This window comes from Eubalaena glacialis, chromosome 4 (genome assembly GCF_028564815.1).
Source record: "Eubalaena glacialis isolate mEubGla1 chromosome 4, mEubGla1.1.hap2.+ XY, whole genome shotgun sequence".
Taxonomy (NCBI): Eukaryota; Metazoa; Chordata; class Mammalia; order Artiodactyla; family Balaenidae; genus Eubalaena; species Eubalaena glacialis.
The window spans coordinates 123,148,720-123,162,098 of NC_083719.1; the positions used below are offsets into that span (position 1 = coordinate 123,148,720).

General features: G+C 42.0%; 1 protein-coding gene across 3 annotated transcripts in view; it reads right to left on the bottom strand.

Annotated features, from left to right (window-relative positions):
- Positions 1–1,970: 1,970 nt before the first annotated feature.
- Positions 1,971–13,379, bottom strand: part of PRELID2 (PRELI domain containing 2) — a 75,833-nt gene continuing 64,424 nt past the window's right edge. For all 3 annotated transcript variants that reach the window (XM_061188289.1, XM_061188288.1, XM_061188290.1), the window contains 2 exons: positions 7,778–7,847; positions 1,971–3,358 (listed from right to left, as the gene is read on the bottom strand). In XM_061188289.1, the coding sequence (XP_061044272.1) occupies positions 7,788–7,847 (60 nt within the window). In that variant the 3' untranslated portion in view covers positions 1,971–3,358; positions 7,778–7,787. The remainder of the gene's footprint in view (positions 3,359–7,777; positions 7,848–13,379) is intronic.

A 13,379-nucleotide genomic window follows, 5' to 3' on the forward strand; every position in this document is an offset into this window, starting at 1 on the left:
CACAGGCACTGCTTATAAAATACACAAAGCAATTTATATCAAAAGAATATAGCACCTTTTTTTATCCCCATGATTGAAACCATAAAAGCCCGTTCATGGTAAAAGCACCTCAATCATAACAGGGATAGCCTCAGTCAGCTTCTCTGTGCATGAGAACTTTATATTGTGTCCTGAGTGATCAGCTGTATTGATCCATAGGCCCAACTGACTATAAACCCTTCTTAAGTGATAGAAGACACAGAGGCCACAAACACCTCCCCTAAATCACTGTTTCTCAAAATCTGGTCTGCGAAACAGCACAACCAAGACTCCTGGTGAACTTGTTTTAAAATGAAATGAAATTCCCAAATGAAATTCCATGAATCAGAATCTCTGGGGGAGGCCCTGGGAACCTGCAGTTGAGCCCACCTACCCAAGGATTTCTGGTACAGGTAGAAGCCTGGGAATCACTGTAATACATCCGCACCTTCGTGTGTAGGTTCAGCAACCCAGTCAGGAGGAGACTGGCCAGGTCTGTGAATTAACCCTTCCCACCCTTGTTCCTAATGTACCCAGTTAAGGCTATACTCCCGGTTTTGACATTTTATAGATAATCAAATTACATGTGGACCTCTAAATGTTTTATCACAAGAAGAAGATTCTGACACATAATAAAAATAAAGTTTAACAAGCCCTAACTAATTTTAAAAGGAGCATACGATTTCTAAGCCATATATGTGAAACCTGAAGTAATGGACACCCGCAGGGGGGAAAAAAAAAAAAAACTGAGGATAAGTGTCTGATGCAAGTTCAGAGGACTGCTTGGGAATGGGGAGGAAAACACATGTAAAAGCAGTCTTGGAGGAGAGGCAGAAAGCAGCTTACAACCAGAATAGGGAAACGCAAATCTCTTAAAAGTTGGCTGAGATGTTTAAGCTGGTCCTTAACACTCTTGAAGCAAAGGCTGGAAACTACTGGCAAACATGTTTTGTTTGGCCGGCACAATGTTTTAAACAATCCTGAATTCGTTGCCAACACATAAAAATTGGGTGATTTCTTTCTTTTTTTTTTAATACTATCTTTTCCTGGAAAATTGGAAATTGGAAGAACTAGAAAAACCAGACACTTGGCAACACCGTGCTGGAGCCGGGCAGCAGCTGCCCACCTTTCACCACAGCCACGTACTCCTGGGGTCTCCCCAGTGGCCGCCAGCCTGCTGCACGCATCAGATCACCTGCCAGACCCCTGCAGGCGTTTGCATTGGCCATGCCAGCTCCAAGGAATTAAGGCAAAAAATCAGCCTCTCTCTGCTTCACTCTAACAATAATTCTTACTACAAAGATACTTTCCTACCTCGGAAATGTGAAGAAAGGAATCAGATAATATCTGCAAATCACCCAGAATTGTAGTGTTCGTTGGCCATTGGAATCACCTAGGGAGCTTTAAAAAATACTGCTGACTGGGTTCCACCCCCAGAGATTCTGACTTATTGGTCGGAGGTGTAACGTAGGCAGCAGGAGCGCAGAAAGCTCCCAGGTGGGTCTAATGGACAGTCAAGGTTGAGAACTCCTGCTTTCACAGAATGCAAGTTGTTGAGTATGAAGGGTTACATTTATTCTTTTTTTTTTTTTTGGCTGCACCAGGAGACTTGCGGGATCTCAGTTCCCCAACCAGGGATTGAACCCGGACCCTGGCAGTGAAAGCTCAGAGTCCTAACCATCAGGCCACCAGGGAACTCCCAGAATTACATTTATCCTAACGTCAACCTCCAAGTACAGATTTCTCGCCTCTCACCTCTGTGATAATTCACATCACCTTTTATTTGTGTAAATGCGCTCTTATTCCAAAAGCCTACCAACTGCCGTTTACAAACTGGAAAAAGGTCAAACTGTGTTCTGGTTTCTACCATTCATTTTCCCTCCAACACAACTGAAGAATGAAACACTAAGGAAATGAAGGGAAATTATCCTAAGACACAAAACTCAGGCAGTACAAACAGCTCAAATGCAATAAGACGAGCTCACAGTGGCAGGCTTGTATTAAAATTAAAAAAAAGAAAAAGAAATTTAAAAAAACAATTGCTTTGAAATTCATCAATTCACTAAATGGAAAATTTTTCAAATATTAAAAAAAAATAATAATTTCCCCAAGACTTTCCAGTAATGGCCCAACTTGTTTTATCTTAAGACAATGAATTCCAAATTATTGCCCCTCTTCAAGCTTTCTTTTAGGTAGTGTGCATTTACATTTTGGCTTCGGATCATGGGGAATGCAAACTACCGTCACCTAATTTTCAAACAATACTACTACATAACCTTACGTTAGAAAAGTATATTTCAAAAATGGTTTCATGTACTAATAATAGTTTCTATTTACTTCTGTGTACCAGGTAGCATGCTAGGCACTTTATCACATGATCTCCAATTGTTCCAACAGCCTCATAAGGTTAACTCTATAATCCCATTTTACAAACCTAAAAAATGAATCTAGGAAAGATCTTTAAGAAAGATTTTAAATTACATACATAATCACCGAGCTGCTGTGTGGTCCTGCTCAGATTCAAACCGGAGTCCGTCTGACTCCCAAACCTGTGCTTTTCATACCAAACAACCTTGTTTAATCATCACAAGTAGAAAGATCTGTGCCCAATTATCCCCATTTGCCCAATGAAAAACAGACAGGTCACATAATCTGCTCCATATCCCAGAATGAGCTAGAAGGAGCCAAGATGATAGCCTGTCTCCCCACTCCCCAGGTTCTTTTAAGGACCAATCACAGTTCATGTGTTACATTATACAAGCTAGCTGATGGCAGTTATGTAGTACAGATGGGTAGAAATCAAATGCTCCTGCTTTCTGAGAATCTTCAACATTACTGTGAATATGGCTTAACTTCAACACAGGTATGGTATATTCCTGTCTGTTCCAGGCCACCTAAGAATCAGGTATCAGGTTTAAGTCCTTTATTCGTCCCAGAATCCTCTCATGAATCCTATGAGCAATGATGTAGAGAACAAACAGGCAAAAGCAGCATTTTCCATGCCTCTGGCCCATCCTTGGCTGCCCCAACACCGCCACCAGGCAATCAGCAGGACATCCTGAAGAAGGGCAGACAACACCTTCTATGGGATTTTTCCTTTATTTGTAAAATCGTAGAGATTATGCCATAAGAATCAGCCAGAAGGTCTCAGCTCCACGAGAGCCGCTATTTGAGGTCGGCTCCCAGGGGGAGTGTATCATGTCATATCCCGGCAGAAAGGTTTCCTCTTCTGTAAGCTGCCAACACCGCATTCTTATACCTGTATTTCGAAAACTGTGTCTTTGGATGTGTTGTGTCCGAGAAAAGATTCTCGAGCAAAAGTAGACACAACACAGCTTCCCTGCAAGAGAAAGCAAACAGGCTTTATCACCTAGTATACATGTCTCAACAATCAATACTCATTTGTCCTCTTTTCTGAAGCAACTCTTAAGAGTCACTTGAATTCTATCACTACGGATAATTCTTGAAGGAATTGCATTTCCGCCTCCTAATGATCTTCAAACAAAGCAAGCACCTCATTTTATTAATAAACTACAAACTGCCCAGAGCAGCTGGTTCAAAGGGGAGTTGAGATATAGCTAAAACTGAGGTCTTAATCATTCCAATGTGAAAGAACTCTACTGTGTTTTCAAACCTCACCAAGCCCGGTCTCCCAACTGCCAGCAGCAAGAACAAACAGATGTCAGGGCTATTTGTTTTCTTCAAAAAATGACAGGAAATCAAAAATCTATCAGATGGATGTGTCAGCAGCAATACCCCAAGCCCAGTGATTAGTGAGATTTATGCACCTCCATTCTGGCTCAGGACAAAATCACTTTCGAAGCGTTTTAACTATCAAACGCCCACTTAGATATACAGGCCAGAGAGATCTAGGGAGCATCTTTAGTGTGAGGTACCCTACACAATGTGCTCGCGTTCTATGTGACTTTAAATTATGCAAATTTGAAATGTGGTAGAATATAAAAATATTAAATAATGTCTCCTTAGGCACACTTGTGCAGACACCATGGAATGTTTTTTTAAAACATGAAGAACCGCAAAATTCCAAAGCTCAAAATTTGAGTACACTGTACACGGCACCTACACTATTGCCACATCCCAGGGCTATCTTATCTGTTAAACAAAATGCCTATATTCCTGCCCCATTCATGCACATGCATTGGAACTTTATGAAGCAATTTTAATGATCACTATTGCTGGTATCTTAACTTCCTTGTTGTGATCATTTTAATGCTTTTTTATGCCTTAAATAATACCATCCAAGTGGTTATGTTGGCGCTAATGCAGAGAAAATAAACTCTTGCACTATTAACTTTGGAATAGAGGTAAGATGTGATCAAATGCTACATTAAAAAAAGGCCAAACCACCACCACGAGGCCACCTGATGTTAATTTAGGCAAACTCTAATCCCAGGGAGAGACAACTTTTTCTTAAAGGACCAGATAGTAAATATTTTAGGCTTTGCAGGCTGTAAGATCTCTGTCACAGTTCTTTACTTTTCTGTTGTAGCTGGAACATAGCCAGGAACATAGCTGTGTTCTAATAAAACTTTATTTACAAAAGGAGGCCACAGGCTAGATTTGGCCCCCAGGTTACAGTTGGCTGACCTCTGCTCTACAGCTATGGAGCTAATCCCCACCCCAGCCTTTTCTTTTAATGTAGCATTTTACGGCTTATAAAAGGTAGTTCCCCCATCTACAAACATTCTCCCACTTCCAGTAGATATAATTTTGAGAAAATAAAAAGTTCCATTAAAACAGGCATATTTAAAAACAAAAACAGCAAAAACAAAAACAGGCATATTTCAAACTTGCCAAACTTTGTAAAATCAGTCAAGAAAATGAGCTAAAAGTAATAAGCTGCCAACAGCACTGCAGCAACAGCAATGCCTCAAAATGTTCCATATCATGTTTTTCGTGATGCTTACATAACTGTACATATGTGTCAAAACTTACCAAATCCTACATTGAAATTAGTCATTTTAACTGTGCACAGATACCTAAATGAAGCTGATTTTGAAAAAAGCTTAAAGTCTCAGCAATAGCCCCTAATTTGCAGTAATTGTAGATCCAAGTGGTAAGAGTATACACCTCTTACTTCATATTTGCTCCTGAGAAAACTGGTCATAAATTATGACAGTTCCAACTATGTAAATCCTTCAGGAACTCCATTGCATTAAATACACCTGTCCTGCACTAAACTCGTAGTTATCCAGACCTCAACTACTTCACTTCAGAGAGGAGGAATTGGTTGCTTTTTAGAAACAATACAGGGACTACCCTGGTGGCACAGTGGTTAAGAATCCGCCTGCCAATGCAGGGGACACAGGTTCGACACCTGGTCCGGGAAGATCCCACATGCCGCGGAGCAACTAAGCCCATGTGCCACAACTACTGAGCCTATGTGCCTCAACTATGGAAGTCCGTGCACCTAGAGCCCGTGCTCCACAACAAGAGAAGCGACAGCAATGAGAAGCCCGGCACTGCAACCAAAGTAGAGCCCACTCGCCTCAACTAGAGAAGGCCCGTGTGCAGCAACGAAGACCCAACACAGCCAAAAATAAATAAAATACAATAAATTAAAAAAAAAAAAAAAGGAAATACAAAGCCCTGAGTTCATGACTTAGCTCTCCACCACAGTAAAAGCAAAACAAAAAAACAAAAACATGGGTCATTTAAGACAGGAGGTAATACTTGTTTAGTTTCCTCTTTCCCTTTGGCAACACTTTAAATCACAAACACAAGTTGATAATTTCAAATACGAGTTGTTGTTGAATCTCAACTCTTTTCTTTTCAGTCATCTTTGCTCCACTGTGGAGCCTGTCAACATTCAAGCAGGGGGAAGAAAAGAAGAAAAAAAAAAGAACGAAAAAAGGGCAAACAAGCAGAAGCTGAGATGCTAAAATCAGGGAAAGGCCCCACAAAGAAAGTCATTCCTCCTCTGATTAATCTAAAGTCGATGGAATACGTGACAACAGTTTCAAAACCCCAGCTATTAGCTTTCGCGGGGCTTGCATTTCATCTGTCTCAAACTCAGAGATGAGAACTTATTTAAAGCAATTGTTCTCAAAGTGTGGTCCATGGATCAGTCTCACCAACATCACCTGGGAACTGGCTAGAAGCACAAATTCTCAGGCTCCTCTCCCTGCAGACCTAATGAATCAGAAATTCTGAGAGTGGGACTCACCAAGCTGTGTTTACCAAATTCTCCAGGTGATTCTGATACTCACTAAAGTTTCCAAATCACTAATTTAAAGTCTGAAAACCAATGTACACTTGTAAGTGGAGTTTCCTCGTCCTCTCTTTTAACTTGGAGCTGACTTTAGATCCCACCCTGCAGAATAAGATGGGCTCTGTGCTCAAGTGCACAAGTACTAGTGGTGCTTGGTGAGCCTCACAGGAGGCCAGCCTGGAAAAACAGGGGGATATGGCCAAGTTCTTCTCCACAGCTTTTCCACGTACAGAGATGTGGGAGCACGCCACATTTAGACTCCATGCCAACATTTTTTGAGCACCTGCCATGTTCCGGGCTTGTGCTAAATGAAATTATCTTGCTTAGCCGTTCCAATAATAAATAAATGTATTAGTACGTGTTATGTATACAGAGGCTTGATATTAATCAGAATGGAGTCAAACCTACAAACAAGCAGAAAACTTTATAATTCTCCAATTCTCATTCACAGGCCTGGCCAGCATGCTTTGAATGCTGAGGTTCTTGTACACAAATATTCCTTTTGCTTCCTCTTTGGTTAACTGTTCTCAAACTTTATTGTATATCAAAATTAGAGACCAAGTTGCTTATACAAAACCATGTATACTCTAGTTTTAAGCCAACATAAGGAAATTTGAGGTAATTCTGAACTACCCACAACAATGTGTGCTCTACTCAAAGGTTTTACCTTCTCCCAGACGTTAAAAATCAAAGTCCAATAAATCTTGTAAGATGCAAATCCACTATACAAATTTATTTTAGGCTTTGAGTCTCTCAGATAATTTTGTTCTGCCCTTTCCACCATGAAGACCATTGTCCTTGAGGCAGACAATAAAAACTTAAGGAATAAAAAAAGGAAGTAATTCCAAAATCCCCCTGCTTATCTGTTAACCCTACATCACTTGCCCTAAAAGTGGCATGTGCTCCAGCACAAGTGCTATATTCTTCATCCTGTGCCCATGGCAGACATTGCTAATCAATCATAGCACTCTTACCCAGAGCCGGAGAGTTATTCTCAAGGCCTTGGAATCCTTCTCAATAGAATTTCAGGCAGCAGCCCCGCCCCCAAATCGGGAGGAGTATACATGACTGGGAAAATGTCTGTATTTCACTGGCCAATCAACATGCCCCTTTCTTGTTTTCTTTTAAACAGTTGAAGCAGTTTAAAGCTGCTCCAAATACAATTTTAAACCCCTCTTTTCACTGTTCTCAGGACAATAAAATTAAGCTTCAGTTAATTCTGAACTGCAGTCTCTACAAACCTATGCCACCTTGAGGGTGCTAATCATGGTGGATTGTGTTAAACAGTTTAAACAATTTGAGTGCAGTTGTAACCCAGAACGTAGTACAAAACTGCTTTGAAAATCAAAGAACCAAGTAAATAAAGGTACAGAACAGATAACAAAAAACCTGTGAGGCAGTATCCCATGCATATAACTGGGAAACATACAGCATGAATAGCCCAGGGAGGCTGATGCATAATACTCAGGCTTATAAGCATGAAGACAGGCTGGAGTAAACAATTCTGATTTTGCTTTTGGTACTCACTGATGATTCTTTATTCAGCTAAGGGGGCACCACACTGTTCCTTTAACAGCATCTCCATTATTCTAATTCCCTATGGAGAGAAGAAAGAAAAATCAAAATGCCACATTTCACGGACAAGCACTTTTACATTTATCACAACCTTTCCCTTCAAGGAATCCAAGCCATGGCCATATATTCTTTTCAGAAAAGGCTCGTAGTCATACTTTACATTTTTATAATATTCTACTCAGCAATTTCACATACATTATCTTCACATGTGCTCAGAACTACTCAGGGAAGCAGGCAGAGCAGAACTGTGAATCTTCCATTTTAAATATAAGAAAGCCATCCAAGTGATGTTAAGAACTTCCTGAAAGTGGCCCAGTTACTAAGCGGCACTGCTAGAGCTGGAATAATCATGGTAATAGTTAATACTACAATCGTGACATTAAAAATCACAGATCACCATAACAAGTATAATGATAACGAAAAAGTTTGAAATTACTAAAATGTGACACAGAGACACAAAGTGAGCAGACGATGTTGGAAAAATAATGCCAAAAGACTTGCTTGATGCAGGGTAGCCACAAACCTTGAGATTGTATAAAGTGCAATATCTGCAAAGTGTGATAAAGCAAAGCATGATAAAACGAGGTATGCCTGTGTTCACTGAACACTTACAAATGTGCTAGACTCACTGCTAAGGTCTGTATGTGCATTATCTGAGGTAGTGGGTGCAGGGTGCACCACGGAGATCCCCCCAGGACTCAGGCACTCCTCCCCCTTCTGCCAGCACCATAGGCTGGCATGCAGCCAAAGGGAGATGCATTCACTGAGGTCATGCCCCTCTGCAGGGGTGGCCCACATCTCATGGCTGGTGGGTATAGCGTAGAAAGCCCAGCCCCCGCCCACAATTCGGGACAACTCTGAACGGCATCCCATCGCCACAGTTCCCCAAGGGATCAGCTGGGACCTACATCACAACTGCATCGCACTTCCACGTCACCTTCTGCCTAATCCTGCTTGCCTCGCTCCCTTACAAGAGTTGTTTCCGAGAGCCCTCTCCAGTGACCCTCCGCATAAAAATGTCCATCTGAGTCTGTGTCCGAGAGCCGACTAGGACACCTTGTTTAATACACACAAAATCTATGAACAAGTACTATTCTTACCCCCGTTTTACTGATGAGAAAAACAGAAATTCAAAGAGAGTTAATTTTCCCAACGTTATACAGCTATTAAGTAATGAAGCCAGGGAAAGAACAGACACTGAATTCTGGTTTCTGGTGAGCAAGGCTCACTCCATGACTGTACGCATCAAGCTGTTTGTACGCATCAAGCTGACTGCCCACCCACCCCGGCCGGTCAAATTCTACCCCGGAAGAAAGAGGGAAGCAGATACTCCCTCTTTCCTCCTTCAAGGACAAGTTCTGTACCAGAGGCTGAACCTTCAGACGGAAAGGCAGGATTGTGATGTAATTATGAACTGGGGTGCTAAGGAAGTCAAAGCTGGATTGTGGGGAATGGGGCACGATGCTCTCAGGGGCAGGAGTGTGGATGAGAGGGAGTAATAATGATCAACGCTAACTTAAATTGCAGGTCCCCAGGCCCCGCACAGGAAGGCTTTGATTTCATAGGACTCAAGCAGGCCCCAGAGAGCTGTACCTTTAACAAGTACCAGCTGCTCCCCATGGTCAGGCAGAGCTGGGAGACACTGAGTGGGCCTACAAGAGAAAGGCAGGGACTTCTTACCTGGGGTTTGTTCTGAGCCACGGGAGGGGGATGCACCTCGAGAAGACAATAAAATATATTGAGTACTAAAGTACACTGAACAAAATCTAACGTTTCCTTGAGGTTTCCAAAGGTCCTTCAGATTCTAGCTGGCTATCACCACAAATACTGCCACTAGCTTGAGAGGAGGAAGTATTAATTAAAGAATCTTGTCAATGCCAGGGAGCACGGACTGTGGGGTGAGCCAAAACAGGAGACTGTAGGACCAGGAGCCCTGTTGTCAGAGTCAAGAGACCTGGGTTCTGGTCACAGCCCTGCCAATTATTCTGCTGGGTACCTTAGGCTAATCACTTTTACAAAGTTGTAGCTTAGACCACAGAGCTAAGGGGACTGGGAGGTTGACTGGATAGTGCAGGCGCATGCCAGAATTACTAGGGGAACCCACAAAAGCAAATACAGATTCCCAAGCCCTACCCAGACCCATTCAATCAGAACTTCGAGGGCTGGGGCATGGAATCTGCAAATATTCCTCATGTGGTTCTGAAGCACAACTAGTTCATATACTAGAATTTGTAAAAAGCAGCTTGATACCACCTCTGCAAGCCTGGGAATTGAGGAAATAATTGTCCTTAATCATTTGTGAAGATACAGTATATACTCTTGTACTCTTAGAGCTACTCACCTTTTTAAGAATTAGGGGGAAAAGGAGGGGTTGGGGGATGAAACAACCAGTGGAGTGAAATTTAACTTAATTCTTAACCTTAAGGTCTGAATTGTGCTCACTTCTGCTCTCTCTCACTCAACAATAGAACAGTTAACAAATATTTATTGCGTACCTGCTATGTGCACTGGAGATTAAGTGGTGAACAAACCTAAGTCCCTGCGTTCATGGAACTTACAGACTAACAGATTTCATTCCCCTTGTCTCAACTTTTTTTGTTTGTTTCCACAAACCCCTGAGCAACAATTAAACGCCTTCCTTCTATTTTCAGTAAGAATAAAAATAGCCATGTTAATTCGGTTGCAAGCTTCTTGTTGCAGTGGGCCGTAAGTCTAGTCGGTATGTCTTTAAAACCAGAAAAGCAGACTCCTTCCTTAGGAAGTGAGCACAGGTGAGCGCTCCCCATCTGTCTAAATTAAGAACGCCACCGTTTACTGAGCTGAGAGCTAACTGACGTAAGTGAAGACGCTGGGGTTTGCCTTGGGAATTGAAAGACATTATTTATTGAATCAATTATGCTCACACTGTGACAGTTGATTTTCTTTCCCTTTTTTCCCCCTCTCTCATACCACTTTAGTCTTTTTAAGCATAACAGTTAGAAATAGAAGGTGGAGAGCAGGGGCAAACAGAGAGAGACCTATAAATGAATTGAAAACAAAAAACAAAAAACAAGAAACCTACCAGGGAGGCCAAGCCATTATTTAGTCCGTCTCTTTGGTAAGGAAGGACCAAATCAAAACCCAGTCGATAGAGTCCTTTCGAATAGTTTCAATGCTTAAAATTCAACCCCCAAGAGATCAGGCTTAAAGGGGCTAAATTTACACCACTTATCACACAGTGATGCCTGAAATGCAGAACACACATTACGTGGATCCACCTTTATAGACAGAGCTTAACTTAAAAGATTTTTGGGCTGACAAACCATAAACCAGCTTGATTTTATTATGTCCTTCCCCTCTGAGAATTTTTTCTCCCTGTTACCAGGCCATCTTTCTCTATTTGCCAATGTACAGACAAGGGAGCCCTCCCAGGCTCATTTCCCTAATACCAGGGCTGTGCTGGCCAGACACGTTCCCACAGAGGAGTCCCAGAGTCACGTCTTTCAGATTCAAAACACTTCACCAATTCTCCACTCTAGAAGTGTCTGAAAAATAGCTGATGATTACAGAAAACGAAAAGCTTGCCTGAAGAGAAGGCAGAATAAGTTGGAACTAAAGGTGGCTAGGTCCAGATGCTATCTTTATTTTGTTATCAAACTGATGCTTCCTTAAGAAGCTCTGATTTACCTATGAGTCCCCGAAGAGGCCTGCATGAAGGGAGGACCTGCAGAAGCTGCTAGAAGGTGAATGGTTTGAATAAGACCCAAGCCTGGTTACGAGTGTGACATACAGAGTGAGGGGAAGGTCCGAGCAGAGGACAAGAGAGTAATATTAGACGTTATAAAAATTACAAAGTTCTTGGGGTGTCCCCTGGCCATCCAGTGGTTAGGACTCTGTGCTTCCACTGCCAGGGGCCTGGGTTCGATCCCTGGTTGGGGAACTAAGATCCCACAAGCTGTGCGGCACAGCCAAAAAAAAAAAAAAAAAAAAAAATTACAAAGTTCTAAAGCAGTTCTCAAAAGACACATATATAGGGAGATCTTAACAAAAGAGAGTTGCTCAGTTAGTTATCACAATGATAAAAGATTGGCCATAATTAGATGAAGAACAACTGTTTGTGTACTGAGTGTTTACCAGAAGCTAGGTACTGTGATGACCAGATTAAGCATTGGAAGACCTCTCCTCCCGCCACTGAAAACAAGCTTTCTTTTGGATCATGGCTTTGGAATAAGTACCGGAAACAGTATCCTTGCCCATTGTGTGTACAAGACTGCACTGCTGCTGTGAGGAATGAGATGCATATAAGACATGATGCTTCTACTCAAGAGGGCGTCATCGGTCTCTCGGGAGGAATCAGAGGAATGCAAAATAACTGAAAAACAACATAGCCTCTGAGAAACATTACCACACTTAAAAAAAAAAAAAAAGGTCAATGGAAGAAGGGAAGCAGAGACTGATCTTGCGTGAAGGCAGGACCTGCAGAAGCTGCTAGAAGGTGAATGGTTTGAATGAGACCCAAGCCTGGTTATGAGTGTGACATACAGAGTGAGGGGAAGGTCCAAGCAGAGGGATTGACAAAAGGCATGGGGGTGGGAACATCAGTCCATGTGCAGTTAAGCGTTTGCCTTCCTGAAGGGTGAGAAAGTGGAATGGATGAGACTATTACACCTTCCAATGTCTCCACTCCCCCGTAAACTCCCCACCTGTTCACACATACTCTTCCTCCCACCTTAGTTCTGCTCTTTCCTGGAAGAGACAACAGCACATAAAACATCTCACAAATAGCCCTGTAATTATGCAACAACACTCTTAAAAGGTTTTAGGGTTGAGTCCAAGCTAGCTGTGAAACCTTGGGCATCTTACTTAAATTCTCTAACCTTCAACTACCTCATCTTTGAATGGAGATAATATAGTAACATGGGTTTGTGCTAAGAATTTGTCAAAATAATGTCTGATCTGGTTACCACAGTACCTAGCCTCTGGTAAACACTCAGTAAATGGTTGTTCATCTAAATCTCTTTCATGATCATCCAATCCCACTAGAATTCAAATCCCATAAGGCTAGGGCCCTTGTCTGTCTTGTTCAAGATGTAACCCCTAAGAGAACAATGCCCAGTACACAGAAGGCATGCAGTAAACGTCTACTGAATGAACGAATGAATCTATCAATCAACCCATCAATCATCAGCTTACAAGTCTACCACACTAGATGGTAAGGTGCTCAGAAACAGGGAACAAAAGTTACTTACGTTTGAATCCTTACTGTCTAGTGCAGAATCTGGCACAAAATACATGCTCGATGTTGATGAATCATAAGACAGACCAACTGATACTTTTGAATGCCAGGCTGATGAGTGTGAATTTTGGAATTATAGTGTGATCTTCCCAGTAGTTGGCATCCTAGAAAGTGTGGTGAAAGGTCAGGATAACAGGGGCTGCCATAGGAAATGAAAAAAAACCAAACAAGGAAAGAATAAAGAATGAAAGATAAAAGGAAGGGAATGCTGTGGAAAGAACTGACAGCAGAGCAGGGACTTAAAATGGGTCCTGAAGAATCCGTGGGCTTCCCTGGTGG